Genomic DNA, 25,867 nt, shown 5'->3' with positions numbered 1-25,867 from the left:
AGCATCTTGCAATAGGGCCAGCACAACCTAGATTCAGAACCCTGCTCAGCCATAAAGCTGATTAGATAACCTACCACGTGGAGCAATTGCATGAATAAAAATTGGAGAGGAAACTGAGCTCTTTGGAGAAACAGCAGTTTAAAAATACAACCAAAATTCCTGTTCGATTAATTTGCAAATGCTTGAATACATAAAATATAGCACACAAGAAAAAATGCAATGTTTTACTTAAAAAAACACAACAACCATGTTATTAGGGTATGAAAGCCTATAAACAAGACTGAGTACATAGCTAGAATAATTTGAGCATTTATTACATGTAAAGGCCAGCAGAGGTCACTGTTGCTTCAGCTAATACAAAAGTGGACCATTTCTGCACAGTTAACTGCATGTTAGTCAGTTTTTGTGGTACTGTGCATGTCACTTGACAATGGAATATAGTACATTGTTTTAAATTTAATGTACTCATCAATTACAGCATCAAAGGAATTGCTTGGTGCTTTTCTGTAGATATTCTGTACCTACTTATCAACTTGATTTGAAGGCTAGGCTAAATATAAAAGGTAAAAGCTTTAGAGTCTGGGTGATTTTATCCTAGCAAAAAAATATGGAGACAGGTTGCCACTAACTTCACTTTGTTTTCTGGGATTTTCCAATCAAGCCTTACAAGTCTTGGGGTGTTTTATGCACCCCATCAAAGAACCAACAAGGTCTAACCATGTTCACCTTTAGTTTTAATAAAATTAGCTAAGGTTAGCTAAAAATTGCCAACTACTATGACAAGTATTGGCTATTTGCTATATTTCAGAGCCTGGAGACCCTTAAATTCAGTGCAGTGCAGCTGTAACCGAAAACATCACCCAGAGAGATGAAGGAAAAGTTGGATCTGGGTTAACAAAGAAAAATGTAAGGACAGGAAGTCCTAAAAATCTTTCCAGAGAGCACAAACCATTGGAAAATTGAAGGATTAACAAATAGGAGGATTAAAGAATTCAGGTGACATAGTATCATTGATTATTGTCTTCAGCACTCAAGAGGACGTATTTTGGTCATATCAGATCTAGCCAGTACTTCTATGGTAACAATATGTTAATTTTGAAAAATAAAACTTTGTGCATATCTTGGTTTACTTGTTAGCTGAACTTCAGTAAGATTGTTCTTCACTTACAGTGAACAGGGATCCTCTTCAGTAAGGTCTGATAAATATACATTGGCAAAATGGATGAACATCATCCCTATGGCTTGTTTGGAAGTATCCAAAAACCTACAAAAATTAAGTTTTTAGACATCAAATTGAATAATTGAATATTTTAATTTATATAGTTATAATTTATATTTCTAGAATCACCCCCTCATCCACAAACATGGTTGATATTATAGTTTTATTCTAGAATATGGGGCAGGAAGAATTATGGAGTTTCTAGGTTTAGCTATGAGAGAGCAAAATACTGATATTAAAGATTGCAAAGCATTTAATGGCTTTTGGAATCCAAATTTCTCTTTAAATAGCATTCATTTTTGAAATCTTACAAATTTCTTAACTGAGTGAAAAGACTGGCATCATTAGACCACAACAGCAATTGACAGGTAATCAAGCATTTGAATAAAATATACTTCTCATTATTCTAGAACAGAGGGGCCAAATTTAAATGGGTTCGACCAAAACCTGTTTTCAACAAATGCACTGAACATGGGACAAATAATAAATGTACCACACAGGTAGTTCTCAATTTACATCCATAATTGAGACCAGAATCTTTAATTACTGAGTGAAGCAGTCATCAAGTGAGATGTCACAACTGTTTGCTTAAACTTCTTGGTTGCAGTCATTAAGCAATCTCCTAGTTCATTAAGTGCTGCCTGCTGAAGGGACTCAGCCCCACAGAGGACCATAATCCTTTGGGGAGGCATCCCTTTTGCCCTCAAAGAGGCTGGCTGAAAAAGGTTTGTTCTGAAATCTAAGCAGGGCTTTGGCATAGAGCAGGGGTCTTCAAACTTGGCCCTTTTGCGACTTGTGGACTTCAACACCCAGAATTCCTCAGCCAGGCAAAACTGGCTGAGGAATTCTGGGAGCTGAAGTCCACAAGTCATAAATGGGCCAAGTTTGAAGATCCCTGGCATAGAGCATTTTAGAGCCAGCCCCCAGAGAGAGAGAAGCCCCTCTGATTTCTGGCAGTGGCTGCAAACACCCCATGCTGCAAACGCTCTGTGCCAAGATTTTGCTTGGAGTTCAGGAGGGATCTTTTACAGCCAGTCCCCAGAAACCAGAGGGATTTCTTTCAGTGGTAGCAACTTGTGACCTTTCCTTCTGGCCTCTCCACTGACTTTTTGGGAAAGCTGGCAGGGAAGACTGTAAAAAGCCATCACATGATACTGGGACACTTGGCAACCAGTCATACATGCAAAAGAATTTTGCTCAAATCACAATCAGGTGACTCCGACGGCAGTTCAATATATCATGTAACTTCAGGCATACATTGCAAATCCCTTCATTTCATGCTCTCCTGATTCTGAATGGTCACTGAACGAGTGCTAGTTAAATGAGGACTACCTGTATGGCAGTTCCCTTGGATCTTATGCTTCATAAGCTCGTTGTAGAATTGCAACTAGGGAAAAGTATGAAGTTTTATTTATTAAATGTATATGCTTTAGGTTTAGAAATTACTGTAATACGGAAAGTAATGACACTTTTAAAATTGCCTTTTGGAAGCAAGACAATTAAAAAATTTTTTTTTGCAAATAGATGACTGAACAAAAACTGGAATCCATGTTGCCAATAACATAATCTTAAGTTTCTATTACTTATAGAGAACTATAACTGGCTACTCCTACACTTTGGCAAGATCTTCTCTTTTACAAAAGATAAGAGTGAAGAGTTAATATTTATAGAAATCATTGTCATATTACATCTTTTATAATTAATCATTCTCAGCCTGCAAAAACAGTAGACATTTACCAAATTCTCCAAGGACGTCTTTCATGTTTTGGTTCTCTGAAGCGTTTCACTGGAAGAAAATTAGCAATTATTAGTAGGCTATCAACTAGTCCTCCACCCAGATGGAATCTATATGCAATAGCAGTATATTCTACTACTGCAGATTGGAATCTAATATTTAAGGACATATTCATAAAATGACGTGGTATTCAGTACCAGGATTCTCTGTTAGTATTTAAACCCAGGTATGTTATTGTTAATGCACACTTTCTTTCACCCTTGTCTCTTACAATCTGCAATTCAATAAACAGAAACACTTTAAAACTAGTCCCATGGCTCATTTAGGATAGGACATTAATCATTCTATTAAAAGAAATGAGGAATTTCATGCAACTGAAAACAACTGAAAAAACTATTTAAAGCAAATTGGCAATAAACACAATTGAAGGTCATAAGAAAAACATTGCAAACAATTAGCAGTGTGCTTGTTTCAAGTAACATGAGCATTGTTAGCATTTAATCTTTAAAGCCAATGCCTCAACTAGTTAAAAAAAAAAGAGTGACGTACTCAACCCATCCACATGAACGATTCTACAGAAACAAAAGTAGGTTCTAATGTATTTTTACTAGCTCAGAAATAATATTGAAAAGACCATTACACACATACACACACGTGTGTGTGTGTGTGTGTGTGTGTGTGTGTGTGTGTGTATTCAATAATGTCCAGTTTTCCAAGACTGCCTGACAGGTTCTTGCAGTTTTCTTGGCAGGATTTTTCAGAAGCGGTTTGCCATTTCCTACTTCCTACGGCTGACAGAAAGTGACCACCAGCTGGCTTTGTGCCTGAGATGGGACTAGTCATTAGCCTTTCAGTTTCTAGCTGGATGCCTTAATCATTATTGTACAGCAGGGTAGGGAACTATGGCCCCTTTATAACTTGTAGACTTCAACTCCCAGAATTGAAAGGACAAGTATAAAAAGTGGAAAGAAGGCTGAATTTCAGCAAATAGCCCGAGCCTACAAAGATGAAGTTAAGGCTCAAAATGAACTAAGGCTCGCAACAAAAAGTAAAAAATAACAACAAAAAAAGCTTCTTTCAACATGTAAAAAACAAGAAAAAAGTTAAGGAAATGATTGGCACATTAGTGGGAGAAAATGGCAAGGTGACAAGCAACAGGGAGAAAGCAAAACTATTTAACTCATTTTTTGCATCCGTCTTTACACAAAGGGAAAAAACAGACCAACCTATCAAAAACAGTACCATAAAAAACAGATTAGAAACACAAGCTAAGATAGACAAGGAAATGGTAAGTGAGCAGCTGTCCACCCTAGAAGAGTTCAAAATACCAGGACCAGACGGATTACACCCCATGTTTCTGAAGGAACTGGCAGATCTGATCTCAGAACCAATAAATTATATTTTTCAAAGATCCTAGAGCACTGGGGAACTACCAGAGGCCTGGAAAAGAGCTAATGTAGTTCCTATCTTCAAAAAAGGAAAAAAAATGGATACAAGAAACTACAGACCTATCTGCCTGAACTCAATACCTTGGAAGATTCTGGAAAAGATAATCAAGCAACGAATCAGTAAACACCTAGAGGCGAACAAAGTCATTACCAAAAGCCAACATGGGTTTGTCAAAAACAGATCATGCCAGACAAATCTTATTGCATTTTTTGACCAGGTGACAAAAATAGTGGACCAGAAGAATGCTGTGGATATAATTTACTTGGACTTTAGTAAGGTATTTGATAAAGTAGATCACAACCTACTACTTGATAAGATAGAAAAATGTGGGTTAGACAGCATCACCACCATATGGATTCGTAGCTGGCTGACCCGTGTACTCAGTGTATGGTCTCAATGGAATTGCATCTACATGGAGGAAAGTGTGTAGTGAGGTGCCCCAGGGCTCTGTTCTGGGCCCAGTGCTCTTCAACATCTTCATCAATGATTTGGATGAGGGGATAAATGGGGAACTCATCAAATTTGCAGACGACACCAAGCTGGCAGTAATAGCCAACACTCCAGATACAAAAGGATCTTGACAGACTTGAACATTGGGCGCTATCTAACAAAATGAAATTCAATGGTGAAAAAAGTAAGATTCTACATTTAGGGAAGAAAAACCAAATGCACAGGTATAGTATAAGTGATACCTTGCTCAATAGTAGTAACTGTGAGAGGGATCTCAGAGTCCTAGTTGACAATCACTTAAATATGAGCCAGCAGTGTGCGGCAGCTACCAGAGAAGCCAACACAATGTTAAGCTGCATTAACAGAGGGATAGAATCAAGATCATGTGAAGTGTTAATACCATTTTACAATGTCTTGGGAAGGCCATACTTGGAATATTGCATCCAGCTTTGGTCACCACGATGTAAAAAAGATGTTGAGACTCTAGAAAGAGTACAGAAAAGAGCAACAAAGATGATTAGGAGATTGAAAGCTAAAACTTACAAGGAACGGTTGCTGGAATTGGGTATGTCTAGTTTAATGAAGAGACGGACTAGGGGTGACATGATGGCAATGCTCCAATATCTCAGGGGCTGCCACAAAGAAGAGAGAGTCAAGCTATTCTCCAAAGCACCTGAAGGTAGGACAAGAAGCAACCTAGAACTAAACTAGAAATTTCCTGACAGTTAGAACAATTAACCAGTGGAACAACCAGTAGCAAAACTAGAAAAGAACCATAGGAGAATGGAAAGAAATCCCATTTCTTTCTGAAAGGGAAGAATGACAATATTTCATTTATGATACTGCTTCATAAATAACAACAATCTGAAAAAAAATCTGTTTGAGGGATATTAGTCTGCAACACTTCCAGCAAAAGCTACTATTAGTTAAGAAAGTAAAAGTCTCCAGGATGCTAAAAAGTAATAGTCAGGCAACATATAAAAGCTTATTTCTTGGGTAATTTCTTTACTTGGCACATGTTACCGCTAACAGGTATCAGGACTCTTCAGCCATTAGGTCAATTATAGCCTACTAGTTGAGTTTATTTATTAATCAGAGATAACTAGATAGTAATTCAGAAATTCTCCATTTCTACTCACAGAATGTGATTTGTTTCTCACTGCTGCCTTCTGAACTGAAAAAAGTAAGTTAATAAGAAGAAAAGAGGTGATTTAGAAGGATTCAGCACACTTATTCCATGGGAAAGGAAGATGAAATAAGCTATTTCTTTATTGTTACCTAAGAAACTCTAAATCATGAATGGGAAGGTTTCAATTATTATTTTTCCAGGCTCAATTTTCATCCCCCCCCTAAAATCTATAGATAGTTGAAAAAAATAGCTTAAAGGAGCTAAGTGAATATGACTGAGTTATATTTGTTTTGAAGATGCAATCTGAACTTACAGTCATTTCAAACAAAATTCAAAAGGGAGTTTGTTCTTTTTGGTTCTCCTTAAAGAGGGAGCCAGAAACACTAGCTGAGAATCAACTGATGTTCATTAAGCAGTCTACAAGGTTTTACACTTAGGCAGGAAAAACCAAAGGTACAAGTACAGATTAAATGAAACCTGGCTCAAAAACAGTAACTGTGAAGGAACTTGGAGTCCTAGTGGGCAATCACTTAAGCATGAGCCAGCGGTGTCGGGCAGCAGCCAAAAAAGCTAATATAATCCTTGGTTGTATACAGAAGCATAAAATCAAATTCACCTGAAGTATTAGTACTGCTCTACAAAGCCTTAGTAAGGCCACACCTGGAATACTGCATCCAGTTTTGGTCACCACATTACAAAAAACATGTTGAGACATGTTAAAACATGTTACAAATTGTCCAAACTGATTATCATTAATGCATGTTCAGGTAGCTAACTCCATATTTTAACTATGTATTGCACATATTTATTTGAATACTTTTAAAATTTATTTTAATAGATTTTCTGTAATTTGATTTCATTGAATGGTTCTAATATAATAAGGTAAAATTTTATTTTCTGGATGACGGGTCCACCAGATGTCACTATTACTGTTAATCACTCAGTTGGGGCTGATAAAATCAATCATCTGCAGAGCTAATAATTGTCCATCCTCACTATACCATTTTTAATATATCTCAATTAAAAAAATTGTGGGAAATTTTTCTAGTCCTTTAATTATTGGGATCAATAACTTTTCTACATTTTTTTTAACTTTGCCATATCCTTCAAGTATAATAACCAACACTGAGAACACCACTAGGTAGCCCAGACCAGGAAATCAACTGCACTAGAATGACTTTAATTGAGACTGGCTACAACAACAGAACTTGGCAAGTCTGGTTGTGCTATATACCTTCTCCTCCTTCTTATAATTCAGTGAATTAGGAAGGTGTCTGCTTCAGTCATTGCCAAATGTTTTGGGGTTAAGAAAATGATTAGTCCTTTCTGCCTAGGTAACAGCTGCAGCGTTTTTCCATCAGAGTCATCTTCCCTACTCTTTAAAGGAGAGAGCATTTTAAAATTCAAACTTGTTGGTTGCTTGTACCGTTTTCCCCAAAGAACCTTTCATTTCCCCAAATCTTTGTTCCTCCCTGGTCAAGAGCTTTCCAGGTCGCAAAGGGATAGCCGATTGATTGCATGTGACTTCCATATGGGACTGTTTTAGATACCTGTATGAAACTATTTGTAATTTTCCTTGCTTTCCAACTTGAGCTGTTTTATTTTGGAAGTGTTTTAGAAGTGATGCCTAAGATTGGTCAAAATGATAGACAAAAGGTTAAACAGGAGAAATGTAGTGTAATATATGAATGAAATGTGAAATGAATTTCTGTACCTAGAAGTGATTGCTATTTTCATTAGAGAAGAAAATGTGATGACTGTTCTATGTGAATTTCTGTCTATCTTCTGAGACATTTGCTCTTGTTTTAAAATACAAGAAGCATGGTGCATCTATGTTTTTTTACCTCTTCCTCCCATGTCTTTAATCTTAGAGCATCAGTGTTCTCCTTTTAGATGAATGAGATGGTAATGTGTAATCCTATTAGCTGGGAGAAGCATTGAAATCGGTGAGATTCATTTCTAAATGACCTGCACAGAGTTGCAGTAAGCTCCTATATACCAGGAAGTAACACAGCTGAATAGACAAAAGTCTAAGTAATGGTGCATAAGAATAGGCATGTGCATGAAGCATAAAGAACAATCGGCATCACAAATGAAGTTGTACTATTTTATTCCTAAAGAAGGGAAATATGCTTAGGGTTCATGATAAAGTTACATTTTACATTTTTACATTTTGATTTAAAGGGACAACTTCTGAGATAAGGAGCCTAAAATCTGCATATTAATGGCCACCTAGAGATTATTTTTTTAAAGAAAAGTGAACAAACTGTTTATATGGCCAAGTGTTACATCTGGATATACAAGATGAAAAGATCGGATTTTTTTTTTTAAAATGTGCCAATAAGAATTCTGCAGCTATTTGGAAACATGCGAAATACTTCTGAAAGCACCCAAGTAATCCAGAATAAAAGCTTCATCCATTAGGCCCATGAAATACTGTCCCTCAATTGAATGAATTCTCCCCCCCCTAGTGCCTAACCACATCCTAAGGGTGTATCTGATGATCATGTTGGAACTTACAAAGTAAATCTTGTATGCAAAAAAAGGGGTAACAACCTTTCCACACACATATGCCTGTGTATGTGTGTCTTTGTATATATATTTCTAAACTGCCCATCTCCCTCAAAGAGGGACTCTGAGCAGTGTACTTATATTCAATATTGGGTGTAGTTCAAAGAATGGGAGTTGCAAATTTCCAGAATGCCACCTTGTTTAATTTTTTTAAAGTATTTTAAGTATTTTTAAAATATATTGATAAGAAGATTTTCTGAGTTGTTTCTTTCTGTTTAAGGTTAGAAGAAAATATAGGAGAGAAAAAGATAACTGCAAAGTATTTTTTCAAAATTTGAAAAGAAATAACATACCAAAACCTCTTTATAAAACAAAATAAAGAAATGTATTTGCATACTGAAGAGCTACCTTCTAGAAAAATAAAAATATAAGCTTATATATTTAAAAAGAGCTATAAAAATACTGATGGCAGTTCTGTTCATGATGGTTGGATGCCCAAGTGTCCATTCCTGAGCCCTAATTTAGAAGGCTGTTTTCCTATTTTTATAGTTAAGAAAGAGAAATAATTCTTTCGTAGAAACCCAACTGAGGAATGTTCCCATATAAATCTTTTCAGCAGCTGATTTTAAAAAGCTGCTGATGTCTGCTTACAAATTTGGTTCAGGGTTTTATTTGGTGAAACAGAAATAATGAAATAAGATCTATAGATCATTGGAGCCAGACTGGATGAGATAAAGAATTATGTCCGTATTAATGTGTTGATTCCCCTTTTTAGAAAAGGGGAAAAAGAAAGCAATGATTAGGGACAAGAAAAAGTTCCACCTCTCAATTCTAACACAGTGAGCTTTTAGGGTGGTGGTATTAGGTTGTGAGAATATATATACCGTACTTGACGATTAAACAACACTCTTTCCTCTCACACTACATAAGATATTTACCCACACCTGCTCAAGAGCTCAGATTTCAAGCTGAAGGCTTTATAATTTAACAAAGTACCTTTTCCTTTCCTCTCCCATCTTTTTCACTCCAGGAATAAAGTTCCTGTTTCAGTTACGAGAAATTTAGAATAGCCTGTTTCAGATCCACTTACATTAAATAAATTTATTTACAGCATGTAGATCTCATAGTTGAAGAGAAGGACGTTTGTAATGGGTTAGAGTTTAATAAAAACAAGAACACTTCTGTCCTCAGGCTTACAGTCTAAAAATACTTAACATAGAGACAAAAAAGGCATTGAGATGCAGGAATGGAAACCAAAAACCCAGTACTGTACTGCTTATATTATATAGTTTTTTACAATGGTAATTTAGACAGAAACTGGGAATTTATTTTTCTTAAGTTCTTGATCTTGGGTCTTCAAGAATTAAACCTATAATGTGATATCCTTGAAAACAGCTACATACAACTTGATATTATTAGTCTTATGAATAAGCCTAAGAGAATCTAGATTATCACTCTTTTTTGCTCAAAGTATATCCTTACACTTACTTCTCTTCTGCACAGAACGACTAGTTTCAATTTCCAGAAAAGAAGCCCTTGTGAGAACAGCAGAAATGTCTACTTCAGTTTTCACAAATAATTGCTTTGTACATATATTTTAATGCATTATTTTTAAGGAGGATATCTTTCTTATTAAACAACAGGACAGGGAATTCCCTTAACTAAAACATTCTTCTGAAAAGGTAAAGTTTCACTCAAGAGAAGCTCAACTCCTCTTGACTTTATAGACATATCTCTATTATCTTAGTCATAATAAAGAAGTGTCTTGCTATTGCCTTCTTCCAGGATATTTTTGAAACTTCCCAGTTTTGTCATTAGCTCTGTGATTTCTTCAGAGTTTTCCCATCATATTCTGACTATGTATGTAGCTAAATCCTACTACTGGCTATTACATAGCATTCCACCAACACAGACATAATTAATACCTAATATTTTTCCATGCTTAATTTTTGTAGAGAACAATGATTCTTAAGCTTATTGATACCTGGTGCAGTGATTAGCAATATATATTGTGCATTTAAAATGTTGTTGTTCTATGTCTCATCTGACCTGTTTTACAAGTTGTAAAACTAATGAAAAGCTGGGCTTACTAGTTGAACAGTCATATTTCTGCATATAGATTTTTGAAAATCAATACTCATTAGCCAATGATTTTCTATCCCCGAACCAGAACCTTCTGGTGAAAAAAGTAATTATTTTTATCTGACACACCCCAAATAAAATCAATACTGGTTTATGTTGGAGGAGCTGTCCATGGTACTTATACTTTTGTTTAAAAAACTTAAAAAAATAAACCCTGAAAGCTCTGTCAGTATAAATGGTTTTCTCTCTCAGAAAATTAATAGAAACTATATCATTTCTTTTATTGCCTTCACAAAGTTTATATCAACAATTCCACTCACAACCTATATTTATCCATCATTAAAAATACACTTAAGCCTATTGTTTTATAAATACCCCCTTAAATGACCTTTTAAAAATATTATCTGAGGTTTGAAAATTAAAAATCATCACCACAGATCTAATTCACTTTTTCAAGTAACAGCACTTATGTAGTGAAAACTGCCAGAGCTATGTGTTCTAGAGGTATTGCCTGTTGGAAGGAACTATTGCAGAACTACAAATATTTTTTTAAAAAAATATACCCTAAAAAAGAATGTATAGAATAAATCAATAAAGCTATGTATGTTCACATGAGTAACAATAATCCGAGGCCTTATGTAGCACTATTCATGGACAATGGAGAAATGGCTAAGAAACTGAGATTAAAAAAAGACCATGTTCATGACTAGGCATTCTCATTAGTCATAGATTTCTTGAGAGGGAGAAGGAATATTGAAAGAAGAGGTCGATGGCTGGAACAATGAAGAGTAACATTATATACAGTAATATTTTACTGCAAACCTCATTAATTTTCAAGTTAATACTGAATTTAGGAATGTTGCAAAATTAAAAATAGAATTCTTTACATGGCTTGTTAAATGTTATTAATGACACCATAGGTATCTATAGGAAACTGAGACTGTATGAATATGACAAAACATGTACAAGTGATGTCATGATACAAAATCCATTCATATATAGTGACCTAAAGCCTAAATCTAATGCTCATATGTGATCAGCTAGAATTTCACTGCTTGTAAGTCAGGTTATGCAAACAAAAAGCAGAGGCAAGACGCAACAAATATTCTTCAAAATACTTTATATACTTTTTCTTATAAGCCTTATAAAACTAGAAATGAACTACAAAATAAAACTTCAGTAAATACAGGTAATCCTCAACTTATGACCACAACTGAGCCCAAAATTTATGTTGCTAAGCAAAACATTTGTTAAGTGAGTTTTGCCCCAGTGTACGATCTTTCTTGCCACAGTTGTTAAGTGAATCACAGCAGTTGTTAAGTTAGTTAAAGGTAAAGGTAAAGGTTCCCCCGCACATGCGTGCTAGTCGTTTCCAACTCTAGGGGCCGGTGCTCATCTCCGTTTCATAGCCGAAGAGCCAGCGCTTGTCCGAGGACGTCTCCGTGGTTATGTGGCCGGCATGACTAGACGCCAAAGGCGCACGGAACGCTGTTACCTTCCCACCGTAGTGGTCCCTATTTTTCTACTTGCATTTTTACGTGCTTTCGAACTGCTAGGTTGGCAGAAGCTGGGACAAGTAACAGGCGCTCACTCTGTTACGCGGCACTCGGGATTCGACCCGCCAAACTGCCAACCTTCTGATCGACAAGCTCAGCGTCCTAACCCACTGAGCCACCGCGTCCCTTCTAAGTTAGTTACATACTTGTTAAATGAATCTGGCTTCTCCACTGAGTTTGTCAAAGGTTGCAAAAGGTGATCACATGATTCCAGGCAACCATCATAAATGTGAGTCAGTTGCCAACTGTCTGAATTTAGATCACATAACCATGGAGATGCTGCAACAGTCATAAGTATGAAAAATGGTCATAAGTCACTTTTTCCAGTGATGTTGTATCTTTGAACGGTCACTAAATGAACTGTTGTAAGTTGAGAACTACCTGTAATTTTCCACCGGTCAGTCCTAGAGGAGATCAACCCTGACTGCTCTTTAGAAGGCCAGATCCTGAAGCTAAAACTCAAATACTTTGGCCACCTAATGAGAAGGAAGGACTCACTGGAGAAGAGCCTAAAGCTGGGAAAGGTTGAGGGCAAGAGAAGAAAGGGACGACAGAGAATGAGGTGGCTGGATGGAGTCACTGAAGCAGTAGGCGTGAGCTTAAATGGACTCCAGAAGATGGTAGAGGACAGGAAGGCCTGGAGGAACGTTGTCCATAGGGTCGCGATGGGTCGGACACGACTTCGCAGCTAACAACAACAAATAAAAAGACTTAAAAAGACTTTTCAAATTTGTAAAAATGAATCATTCTGCTAGTTTGAAAACCTCTTGAACAAAAAAACTGAAAATGTTTCTAACAAAGAAGATATGAATTCAAGCATTAGCTTTTATAACCATTTCCCAAATAAGCCTGACAGATCAGAGAATAATGTGGCAGAATGTTAGAATATAGCCACATTTCATATTCCAGCAGATTTTAAGCAGCCCACGTATAAAGTGACACACTTTCAAAAGTCATGCATGTTAATCCTTAAACTGAAAATGAAACAATATTGCCAATCAAAGCTCCACATCCAGTATTATGTTTCTTATACACTATGTCAAACATATTCACAATTATTCATACTGGAATATAAATATAGTGAATACAGAAAAACGCATCTATTTGAGCAGTCTGACCTGGTCTGATGGGTTAGGGTTGGGGTTTTAAATACATCTTAATTATTGTTTTAACCTTGGGCATTTATTTAATCGCTTTTAACTTTTGTATCTTGTTTTTGTATTTATTGCCCTGTACACCGCCCTGAGTCCTTCGGGAGAAGGGCGGTATAAAAATATAATATAATAAATAAATACTGCCTGAGTGGAAAAGAGCAAACAGCAGCTTGCTTTTGGCAAATATTTAACTCCAGTGAACCGGATTGGACTTGACGATAGGGTGCTTTCAGAAGGTTTTCGATTACAATTCCTTTCAGCAGTTTCCTCCTCCCCTCTCCCCCAGACCAAGGGCCCAAGATAGTTGTAGGTACAAAGGAAAATGCCTTTATCTACATCTACAGCTGGACATCGTGAGCCCACTAGTGAAAGTAGGTGTCTCCCGGAATTAAGAGACGGAGCCTCCTTCCAAAGCAAACCTATCCACTATTACCCACTAGTGCAGCGTTTCCCAACCTTAGGAACTTGAAGATGCGTGGACTTCAACTCCCAGAATTCCCCAGCCAGCTATGCTGGCTGGGGAATTCTGGGAGTTGAAGTCCACGCATCTTCAAGTTCCTAAGGTTGGGAAACGCTGCACTAGTGCAAACCACCAGACTACAGGCTTTGGAAAGCACAACCGAGCCTTTTCCGGGACAGAGAAGAAGGAAGGGGACGCGGCAGAGCCGAACAAAGCCCCGCAGGCCCAGCTGGGGCACAAGGAAAAACCGCCAGAAAGCCGGCCTATGCTCCAGGGCCGGGCGCTCCAGGAGGAGGAACGAAGCCCTGGCCAGGAGCGCCGAGGAGAGGTCAGCGAGCTTTGCTGGGTCACGACCTCGCTAAAGCACCGGGGAGGGGAGGGGAGGCCAAGCGGGCAGAGCTGCGTCCAAACACAAAGCGGCGACGAGGCCAACTGAGGCTGGGAGGCCCAGCAGGGAGAGAGAGAGACGGGGCCAGACGGGGCACTCACGCAAGAGGAGGCTGAAGGCCACAACCCCCAGGAGCCCCTGCAGGAAGATGCCGAAGCTGTCCATCAGGGCCCCGTTCTTGCAGCCGCGGTAGTCCGGCCCGGACCTCACCGGGGAGGCGGAGGAAGAACCGCCGCCGTGCCGCCGGGGGTCCAGCTTGGGCGTGACAGCCAGCGAGCCGTTGGGGGCGAGGGAGCCCCCCATGGCCCCCTCGGCGCGGCGCGCGGCAGGGGCGCGCGCGCGCGCGGCAGCAGCAGCAGCCGACCAGCAAGACCTAAGCCAGGCGCGCGCTCACGTGCTCCGCGGCACTTCCTGGGCGAGGGGGAGGGGTTCTCCGCGCGTCACGGCCCGGCCGCCGTCTGACGTACTTCCAATCAGGATCGGCTTCGTGGGCGGCTTTGGGGCGTGACTAAAGGGGAGCCGCCTGGGCGCCAGGGCGGCTTTTCGTCTGGTTAAGAGCGGAGGAAGGCGGGCGGAGCCGGGGAAGTTAAGCGTCTCCAGGGTCGCGTGCAGGAGAAGAGCCGGGGGGTCGGCGGTGGCCCTGCTTGCTTGCCTGCCTGCCTTCGGTTCCTGTTGGGTTTTCCTCCGAGCAAACCTTTCGTTTGGCTCAGGGCGTCTGCGGTCAGCGAAAAGACGGACAGTTAAGCCGCTGAGCCCCGGTGCGCCAGTGCAGCTCTTTGGGGTTTTCTCTTGAGGACACGGGTTCAAAAACAGGTCGAGAGAAGGCGGAGCGCGGCGGAGGAAAACGGAATTTAATTAGCAGGGGGCAGCACAATTTGAAAGCTAATCTAGCCTTGTTAATATTTGGATGAGAGACCATCAGGCAATTCTAGGGTTCAGATGGAGAAGTCAGAAAACATCCCACAGAAGCATCACAATAATATGGAATACACACAGACCCTCTCTGCCCAGTGTTAATAGTTTTCAAATGTAATATAAAAATATCCCCTCTGCTTTTGTGACTTTATCATTGCTCTTAATTTCTGTATGGTGTAACTATTGATACAAGTTTACTTCCATTCATTGTTTTTTGGGGAAAGAATATAGCATCACCACACTGTTAGCATATTTTACCATTTGGGGAAGAATTCTGGAAAAATGGAATGCTTGCTAGTGTAAAAGAAGTTATTAGCCTCACACAAATAGCATCTGTCTGTAGGTTTGTGCTTTACTTGCTTTCAATGTGTTTGCTTTTCCGGAAAAAAAGCACCACTGAACTTTGGGGGTCTTGATATATATAGTAAAACAAGATATACAACTGAGCATAAAGTTGCCTCCAAACACAAGCTAACATATAATTAATGTTCCAAAGAAACTGTGCAGTGCCATCTGTTTTCTCCAATTTATGTTATGAACATAACTTTATTTATTTACAATCCCTTAAATCTCAAACCCAAGAGTTCCCCCTTTATACTTTTAAGCTTGCTTCTTCTGGGTTAAAAGAAACACAGGGAAATCTGTTACTGTAATTACTGGATCAGGTTGCAGTTTGAATTTCCAGTGTTTCAGTGCAACAGCATTTTTCATTCTGCCTTAGCTGATGGGAGAAATGATACTGCATCTAATTATTTCTAAGTCCTTAAACTTTAATGTGATAAAGGACTTACCTTACTTGTTTGTTACATTAGTAGGTACTATAAAATATAACCAGATTAAAAACAGTGAAGGAGAAAAAAGAAAAGGAACCCTAGAACTTAAATGTTTTAATTTTGTTATTATTTTAATGTGATAAAAGACTTATTTGTTTGTAACATTAATATGGTGCTATAAAATATAACCAGATAAGAATTGACTGAGGGGAAAAAAGACAAGGACCCCTAGAATTTGAATGTTTTAACTTTGTGTTATTTTTTTGGATACTGGAAAACATCAATATTAGTTTTTTGAATGTGTGAGCATTTTTCAGCTGGAGATGTATAAAATAAAAATACAGCTGGTATCCAAAATAGAAATGTTTCCTAGAAAATTGTTATTAAGGTGACAATAGCCAATTCGCTCAAGGATTCAAAAACTGCAGTTGTTTTTTTTTGAAAAACAATGTAAAATATTTGGAAAATCACATATACTGGTATGAATTTTCAATTCTACCTTTTCTTTAGCAATTAAAGACTCCAAGCAGGCAACAATACCACAAAAGAAACTGGCATCAATTAAGTATTTTTAATTTTCTTACAACCACTTAAAACGGTCATGAAGTACCACAAAATTATATACATTCATTTACAGAACAAGTCAAATAATCTAAAATATTTTAAAACCCTTTACCTGATGCACCTAGGCAACAAAGAAGGTGCTTCAGTAGACATTTTATGTGCATAACTTCTACTTTCAAAATGTTATCCTCAGTTCACACACACGCACACACATATATATTAATTAAAGTAAAAATACAGCAAGCAGAAAAGACAACACAATATACATCTTTAATCTTTTTTAGAGCAAAGCAGGAAAGTGCATGTCCAATGAGCTATTACCACTAAGAAATATGCTGGCAGTACCTGCCTTAGAGGCTCTTTCAGGAGATTTTGATTGTCTATGAACATTAAGGGAACAATCAGAACAGAAGAGAAAATGGGTGAAAATTAAAACAAAATAGCAGCCGGAGAAGCTGATGAATATAAACCTTCAGTAATATAAGGTATATAAGGCTCCATAGGGCAAACACAGGGATACATTTTTCATACACATAAATCATCTTCGGTATTTTAAGTCAATCCTATTTCTGTGAAGTTCCAAATGTCTAGGGATTCCAGGTTCTAGCCCTGCACAGGACAAATACTGGAATTTAAATTGATTAACTGAAGAAAGCAACTTGCTCTCCAGCATAGAATTTGGTTTTTAGTTTTTTTTAAAAAGAATTGCTTAAAAGAATATAAATAATAGAATCTATTTCTAGCAAGCAAGTACTTATGAGGAGTAAACACTATGCTGGTGCTTCTCCAGTGTTGGTTTTGAAACATGATATAAAAAAAGAATTCACATTCATAGCCTTCAGTATACAATCCATTTGTTACAAATCCAAGTCACGGGAAAGGGGTTATATTGCTGCACATCCAACAAATACTACTGAATTATAGATATAACATAGTTTTTAAACTAGTTTTATCCTTTCAAAATCCATTCTGACCTCTTACCCTTAAGGCTGCTTTCAAATATAAAGGTCATATATGGATAATTTAGTGAAACTTTAATACCAACATATGCACCTGGAATATAGTGAAATTTACACCAGTGAGGTTTCCAGGCAATGTCAGTTTCTTTGTGCTTAGCAACTATTGGGTATTCTGAAAATTTTCAGAGCAGACAATTATCTTAGGCAAAGCCAAAAATGGCATTTAAAGACCTTCATTTAAAATGCTGAATTTTATATCTGCTAAAACATTTGGCTGTACATCTTGAGTGAACTTTTATTTACAGAAAGAAACAAAATGGCTGATATCCTGGCTTTAGACTTCACATTTTGGCAAACATCTTTTGCAAAAACCTTTTATTCAACTCTTCTTAACTGATAAATTTTGGCCTGTTAATACTAAAAATAAAAAAAGAATCTCTGTATCTTGGAAAACTCCATGCTCAATTTAGTAACTATGAAATATTGGACTGATTCTTTTGTTCTCCCAAATCTTTAGAATCATAAAAATGGCAACTACAGAGTATAATTGAAGAATATTTTGCACATTGGTCAACTATAAAAAAGTAGCTTGTATTTTCAGAGTAGGCTAAATGTTTATGTTGATTTTTTTCTATCTCCCCAAATTTTAAGTGTTTCTTCAAGACAACAATCGTGAGAAAATCTAGTTTGCTGCCAGTTTCTAATAATTTTTATATGCTTTTTTACAGCAATTAGCACCAGGAATCTGAAAACTATGTTTACCTTTCCACTCTCTGCTTTAGGTAAATATTAATGCAGGCCTTGAAACCAACAGAATTTTTCCAAGCTAGAATGTCACTGGCCTCATAAAGATATACAATGGTATCTAAGTTTGCAGACTTTCTTTAACCAATTTTAATATTCCAACAGGCTTTGGATGTCATATCAGTAGCAAAGCAGGTAAGACTGGCTGACTCATCAGGGCAGTAATAGGAAAGAGATGAATGATTTATAGATTAAATTACATTTTACTAAACTCATAATATTTCAGAACTATATATGGAATATTTTACAAACTGTGTTAAACCTTTTAAACTTCAATCCAGAAGACATGCTTGAATTGGCCTCAATAAATGAAATGTATCAGTTTTTTACATGTTGCATAGAAATGACTCATTCAAAGTAAGAAGTAATGAAAACCATCTTTTTGTTTTGTTTTGGAAAACCCTTAATGGTTATACTAAGACCAAAACGATAGAACAAGACTGAAATGTCAGCCTATAAATACAACCTAAATAAGACAGCATCTATTATACTGGCATTCAAAATATTACTTATAGTAATATATGGCATATGAAAGCTTTACTTGAAAAACCCTGAAAATGTTAGACATACAAGTCTGAACACATGAGTGTATTCCAACTGGAGCTAATTAAATAAAGCAAGAATTACATTGAGCCTGATATCTTTTTTTACAACCCCCCCATATTCTTTCTGATGCCAAACAGAGGCATTTATACTCTCACACACATGCATGTTCTTATAAATAATGGAGCATCTGAATAGCACTAATTTCAATATACAAATCTAATTGCAAACGTGGCCCACATGTTCAGTTACATAGCATTTCATGTACTAAACCTACTTTGACTGAAACCTGAAGCATGAAATCATTCTGCCTCTAGGATTCTACGTAGCAGAATAAGTTATTAAGAAATTTCTTTCAAGATACACATTCTCTCTCTTCCTGAAAGTATTCAATATGCCCTGCAACACGACTCTCCAGCAAATCACCAATGCTTTGATCTAACTTGTGAATAATAAATACTCAGTGGCTGAAGTCACCAATTATGTATGTAATGGGTAGAAATGCAGAAACTGCTCTGGTCCTTTTAGCTTCAATAAAAACCTAGTTTTCCATTCAAAACATGTTAAAGCATCAGCTTGTTCCTATAGTTGTATTAGATCAGCATATTAAACTGATGAACTCAGCTGAGTTCTCTACACATTAGGCAAACCAAATTCCATCTCTTAATGTGTGTGTATGGCATGCAAGCTATGCCACAATTTTTCTTCTGTATATACTTTAAGAAAATCAAGTTCTATGTGTGCATTTACAAAAATGTAACAATTAAGTGGAGAAATTCAATTATTTAAGAACTGGAAGGAGCTCTGCATTTCAGTTCATTCTTCTAAGGATGGAAGTTCAGTTTTTTAAGCAAATAATAAGGGAAGACCATGTAATTTTCCCTAAACAGCTACATATTTTCTAAAAAAATATGAACACATAATTTCTGATGTGTGGCAATATTTCTGTGCAACTTTAGCTTACCCATAGCACATATTAATATCCACAATTTCTAAGTTTTCCCCCTCTACTTTTATCTACAACATGACAGGCTCAATCTTCACTATCAGTATTTCTCCATAATAAAGAGTGTTACTTCTTCAGTCTGTGACTATCAAGTAGCTGCTAAAGGCTAGGTTTCTGTCAGGACAGTAGAAAAAAGAGGAGCATCCATAATTTAACTACAGAAAAGTCAGTAGCTGTATCATACTTTTACTTGCCTGGTAGCCTTTTTTGGTTTTAGAGGTAGAGAGCAGGCTCTAAAATAAAGATCAGAAAGAAGCTGCACTTTCACTTTTAAGCTTTTGGCCACACCACGTATCTTGGCAAACAGCTAAGTCTACTCAATTAAATTACCTTCAAGACTGAAAAAAATTAAAATTAAAAAGAGGACGGTCATTCAGCAAGCAGCAAAGAGATGCTCATCTTCTGCATTCCTTTCCACATGCTGTAAATTCTTTGTCCATACCACAACTGGAGGAATTTTTTTTTCTCCTCATGAAAAGATATCTTTTATTCATAAAAAAGCCCTGATGTACAGAATGAGTAAGTACTACTTTTTAAAGCCAAAAGACAGCTGCAAAGATAGTTAGGATTGCATTCATATTTTGCTCCAAGTATTTTCCCCACTCAAAGTGCAAAACTATAAAGCCAGTTCATAAGCAGTTTCCATCTAACCCTTCTTGGTTCTTCCTGTTGAAGGAAAAGCAGGTTACTGCACTTGTGCTTCAAAGTTTCAGGTTCAGTTTATCTTCTTCCTCCTGTTTTAGTTGGCAAACTGCTGGTAGAAGGCAAATTTAACCCTTTCAATGTGATGGCAAAGTTTAATGGCTGGGCCAAGTTTCAAGTCCATGCACTCCTGAACCGTGGGAAGAGTGAGCAAGAGAAGTGCCTGCCCATCTATTTCCTATCAAGGGAAATTAAAAGAAATGTTTTTTTTATTAAAGGTTTTTTTTATTAAGGCATTATAAACAAAATAATACTTTGGTAAGACACTACATATATTAGTAAAGGTAAAGGTTCCCCCGCACATGCGTGCTAGTCGTTTCCGACTCTAGGGGGCGGTGCTCATCTCCGTTTCAAAGCCGAAGAGCCAGCGCTTTTCCGAGGACGTCGCCGTGGTCATGTGGCCGGCATGACTAGACGCCAAAGGCGCACGGAACGCTGTTACCTTCCCACCGTAGTGGTCCCTATTTTTCTACTTGCATTTTTACGTGCTTTCGAACTGCTAGGTTGGCAGAAGCTGGGACGAGTAACAGGCGCTCACTCTGTTAGGCGGCACTCGGGATTCGACCTGCCAAACTGCTGACCATCTGATCGACAAGCTCAGCATCTTAACCCACTGAGCCACCGCGTCCCTACATATATTATAGTAAGTAAAATAAACTGGATGTAAGGAGAGGAATAAAAAGAAAGATGGATATGATAGCAATATAAAATTAATTAAATCCTTCACTTATTAAATTTAAACCATATGGAAATACATTGCTCTATCTTCTTCCTTTTAGAATACAGGCAATTCTCGTTTAGTGACTGTTCTCCATTATGACAATGCTGAAAAAAGTAATTTTATGATCAATCCTTCCTTTTATGACCTTCGAAGGTCTTTAAAGCAAAGGAAAACTGGCAGTGATTTAACTTACTGATTGCTTCACTTAATGACTATGAGTCTCTACTCCAGTGGTTCAAGTCCTAACACTGCTTGGCCCGATGAGCTGCCATTACTTGCTTTAGCTTCTGCCCACCTTGCAGTTCAAAAGTATGTTCTATGTGAATAGATAAATGGGTACCAACCAGTTAGTGCTCTGTGTAGGCAGTCAAATCCTGCCAGCTCTGAACCTTCCTGGGAGGAAGCCTAGGATAATGCTGTAAGAAAAGCCTCTCAGTCTTTCTGGTGTGAAGCTAGCTCGCACTCTTATGGCATACCATGGGAAGCAGGCAAGAGTGTGCCTGACCTGATAAACAGGCAACCAAACTACTACTCTGCAATAGTATTGTAGACTCCTGGCTCATATATCAACGCAATACTCTAATAATAAATAATATACTTTAGCAACTGACTTCCCAATCCCAAATGTGGTTATTAAACAAGGACTACATGTATAAGAGGGATGTGGTGGCTCAGTGGGTTAGGACGCTGAGCTTGTCGACCAGATGGTCGGCAGTTTGGCAGGTTGAATCCCGAGTGCCGCGTAACAGAGTGAGCGCTTGTTACTCGTCCCAGCTTCTGCCAACCTAGCAGTTCGAAAGCACGTAAAAATGCAAGTAGAAAAATAGGGACCACTAGGTGGGAAGGGAACAGCGTTCCGTGCGCCTTTGGCATCTAGTCATGCCAGCCACACGACCACGGAGACGTCCTCGGACAAGCACTGGCTCTTCGGCTTTGAAACGGAGATGAGCACCGGCCCCTAGAGTCAGAAACGACTAGCACGCATGTGCGCGGGAACCTTTACCTTTTTACATGTATAAGACCATTTCAGAAATGTTTAAATAACATTCCAATCCATTCCCTATCATTAGGACTATAAATTTCTTTCTATATTTGCAAAATAGATGGAAGGCTTTAGTCTAGGCCAGTGTTCCTCAAACACTTGGCACCTTTAAGTTGTGTGGACTTTAGCTCCCAGACTTCCTCAGCTAGCATGCTGGTTGGGGAATTCTTGGAGTTGAAGTCCACATATCCTAAAGATGCTAAGGTTGAGAAACACTGGTTTAGTTACTTCATAAATACCATTTGCACTCAGAAAAGATTCTCAACTTTTCCTCAATAATATGTAGCATGCAACTGATCTGAGAAGCCCATCATCAGGCACTGTAGCATCAATTGCTTTATCTTGTCTACCTGTGTTCTTTTCTTGGTGAAATACAAGAGCGGTTTACCATTGCCTTTTCCTGCGCAGTATAAAATGATGCCTTTGCTATTATCATTATAATTATCACCTGACTCCTAATACCATCCCATCACACTGCTGCCCAATAGAGGTTTCTGCTTGCTTTAGCTGGCAGCTAGGATGATCTTCATGCCTTAGGTGATCTTGCTAAGATTACATACATAAGGCACACATTCCCAACATCTTTTGCTCATCCTTCCCATATATACCCCTTCCCCACCACAATGAGGCAGCACAGCAGGATTTTTCATGTGATTCTGGGTTAAAACTTTACCTATTAATGATCAAATGTGCCAGTATCTTTCAAAACTGAAAAAAGCTATCCCTGCTCATTATAAGTTGGCCCCAAAATGTAGTAATATTTTGCAGGAGTCATACATTTACTTTCTAACTTTTGGCTGCCTTTTTGTTTTGTTTTTTTAAGTTTTTATGTTCTTGTATTCTACCCATTTTGTATTGTAAGTCGTTCAGAATCCTGAGAGATATATAAGTAAATTTAAATTAAATATATAAATCCATACAGAAACACATTAAAGGCTTAGTGATAAAGTTAAAAGTATGGTAAATGGTCTCACTTAGTCCAAAGAAAAGTCTTTACGAGTCTTACCTTCTCATTAAAACATTCTCAATAATTTATACATATGCATATGTGTACAAATTACACAAATGCATGTATAAACACATAAAATGATCAAAAAGTTATTTTAGTTGACATACTGGTTTCATGGAGTCAATTATTCATTGCCAATAATAAAACATACCTGATCCAGAAATATTCTAGCTAATGGCGCACAATCTGTAGATTTAAGGAACCGCACGACATCTGCTACACTCCATTCCAGAGGATTGCTGTCCAGCTGTAATTTTTCATCAACTTCTATTTTTATTTCCTATGCCACAAGACATAAAGACAAAAATATCATTTTTCTTCCTTAGAGTTATCTTTTCCAGAACATAAAAATGTTCCTAATGAGTTAGACGAGCCACTGATCCAGTATTCTGAGGTGTAAAAAAGAAGTCCTATTGTTGGTGTAACATATCCACTGTCCTGAAAACATGACTTATGACTACAGTTGAACTCAAAATTTCTGTTGCTAAGTGAGACAGTTCTTAAGTGAATTTAAACCAATTTTGCGACCTTTCTTGCTACAGATGTGAAGTGAATCACTGAAGCTGTTAAATTAGTAATATAGTTGTTAAGTGAGGCTGGCTTTCCCATTAACTTTGCTTGTCAGAAGGTCACAAAAGGAGATCATGTGACCCCTGGACACTCTAACCATAATAAATATATGTCAGTTGCTAAGTGTCTGAATTTTGATCAAGTGACCATGGGGATCCTGCAATGGTTGTAAGAGTGAAAAATGGTCATAAGTCACTTTATTCAGTGATATTGTAACTTTGAACAGTCACTAAATGAACTCTCGTAAGTCGAGGGCAACCTGCAGTTCAGTAAGTTACTCGTTTTGTAATTTCCTAAAGTAAAAAAAGACAGAATTCTGTACAAAGAACCCTGGCAAAAGGATTAATAAAGGAAAAAAGGAAGACAAAAGGACACTTGAAATAGCCATATAAATAATCAGATTGCTCCAAATTATAAATAATATATAAGAGTGGCAGTGTGGTATATGCAACAGAAACTGGGCACTGTAAGCTTCTGAGTTCAGTATAGCAGAATTTAGTGAGGTTTAGTACAGCAGAGATTCATGGCTGTCAGCCTTCTAGATACAAAAGACCTCAAACTAAACTGAAAGTAAAAAAAAAAGTGCAAGTCATTGTTGTCATTCCTGTTGTTGCAGTATAGATGCAATATCCAATCATCACTGTTTGTATTTGACGACAGTGAAATGTTTTGGTTTTAATTTGATGCTATTCATTTTTCATGCATCTTTTTACCGGTCTACTATAGAAAGCGTCCTCTCACACTGTATTGTGGTTTGGTATGCTGGCTTGACAGCCGCGGATAGGAAGATATTAGAGGGTGGTGAGCACAGCACAAAACATCGTGGGCTGTCCCCTGACACCACTGAATGACATTGCCAGGGCCTGCTGCCTTGGAAGAGTGAGGAAAATTCTCAGGGACGACTCATACCCTGGTCTGGTTGGTACCTCTTTACTCTTCTACCATCAGGTAGGAGGTATAGAAGTATAGCCAGCTGTACCAACAGGGTGAAGAACAGTTTCTATCCATGGGCTGTCAGGCTCCTGAACAGGAAATAACTTTATGCATGACAGACTCGCAAGGCCGGCACATTGTGCAATGAGCTCACATGGTGTAACAAGATGGTTGGTTTGTTGTAACTGTGAGTTGTAGGGGGGGGCCACGAAGGGAGGCTCAGCCAATGTCATTGTATGTATGTTGTACTTTGATAATAAAGGTTCATTCGAGAACCAGGCTTATAACCATTTAAATAGTCATAAATGTAGGTAATCTGAGTATAGACAATATCTGATTTTTTTTATTTAAAGGGATAATCAAGACTGAGAGTGTGATTCTAATCTATTGTGGTATGGTCTAAACCTGAAATTTGTTTCATCAGGATCACCAGTCTTTTTCTATATACTTCCTCTTGTGTGATATCCTAAAGCAGATTGTGTTAACTCATTATAACAGTATATTATCATTACAATTATATATTATAATTAGTTAATTATAATCAGGGCTTTTTTCTCATAGAATGCTCAGAACGGCGTTCCGGCACCTTTTTTTTTTGCAAAAAAAAAAAAAAAAGCTCCCTCTATTGGCTTTAGGAGTAGGCAATCTTGGCTCTTTTTTATGACTCATGGACTTCAACCCCCAGAAATCTTGAGCCAGCCATGCTGAGGAGAAAGAGAGAGGTTTCCAAGCTGAGCCATGCTGGCTCAGGAATTCTGGGAGTTGAAGTCCTTGAGTCATAAAAGAGCCAAGGTTGCCTACCCTGCACTAGAGGAGGACATTAAAATTATTTACAAGGTTACTTCTTTAGGAACTAAACTTTTAGAATCTAAAACAGCTAATTCAAAAAAGTCAACAGGAAAGAACCTCACATTTTTCATCTGCTTCTGTCTTTTGGAAGGTAAAATTAGATAACAAAATAATCTATTTCCTATGTTAACATCTCTGCAGTGAAATCAATAAAGATAACAGGAAAGAAATGAGAAACATTTTTCTCAATGTAATATGTCTAATTTAGCTGATGATAGAAAAAAATAGTATCTTTTATACACTCTTGAAAACTATTTTAAATCTATAACCATCTATTACAACTAAACCACTTTAAATTAAACAGTTCTTAAGAATGAAATATTCTTAATTTGGACTTTACTTTT

The 25,867-nt window shown here is 37.6% G+C and overlaps 2 protein-coding genes across 3 annotated transcripts in view; both read right to left on the bottom strand.

Annotated features, from left to right (window-relative positions):
• Window positions 1-14,471, bottom strand: part of LOC310633384 (store-operated calcium entry regulator STIMATE-like) — a 39,687-nt gene extending 25,216 nt beyond the window's left edge. Inside the window, exons 1-3 of the mRNA XM_083351091.1 lie at window positions 14,235-14,471; window positions 2,957-3,005; window positions 1,169-1,264 (exon numbers count right to left, since the gene is read on the bottom strand). Of these exons, the coding sequence (XP_083207217.1) occupies window positions 1,169-1,264; window positions 2,957-3,005; window positions 14,235-14,436 (347 nt within the window). The 5' untranslated portion in view covers window positions 14,437-14,471. The remainder of the gene's footprint in view (window positions 1-1,168; window positions 1,265-2,956; window positions 3,006-14,234) is intronic.
• A 1,902-nt stretch (window positions 14,472-16,373) lies between these two features.
• Window positions 16,374-25,867, bottom strand: part of SFMBT1 (Scm like with four mbt domains 1) — a 117,700-nt gene continuing 108,206 nt past the window's right edge. For both annotated transcript variants that reach the window (XM_083355705.1, XM_083355704.1), the window contains exons 20-21: window positions 23,323-23,451; window positions 16,374-20,577 (exon numbers count right to left, since the gene is read on the bottom strand). In XM_083355705.1, the coding sequence (XP_083211831.1) occupies window positions 20,437-20,577; window positions 23,323-23,451 (270 nt within the window). In that variant the 3' untranslated portion in view covers window positions 16,374-20,436. The remainder of the gene's footprint in view (window positions 20,578-23,322; window positions 23,452-25,867) is intronic.

The sequence above is a fragment of the Vipera ursinii genome (genome assembly GCF_947247035.1).
Source record: "Vipera ursinii genome assembly, chromosome: 2".
In the NCBI taxonomy this organism is placed as follows: domain Eukaryota; kingdom Metazoa; phylum Chordata; class Lepidosauria; order Squamata; family Viperidae; genus Vipera; species Vipera ursinii.
The sequence above is the reverse complement of the archived record's forward strand: the minus strand, read 5'-3'. Positions and strand labels throughout refer to the sequence as shown.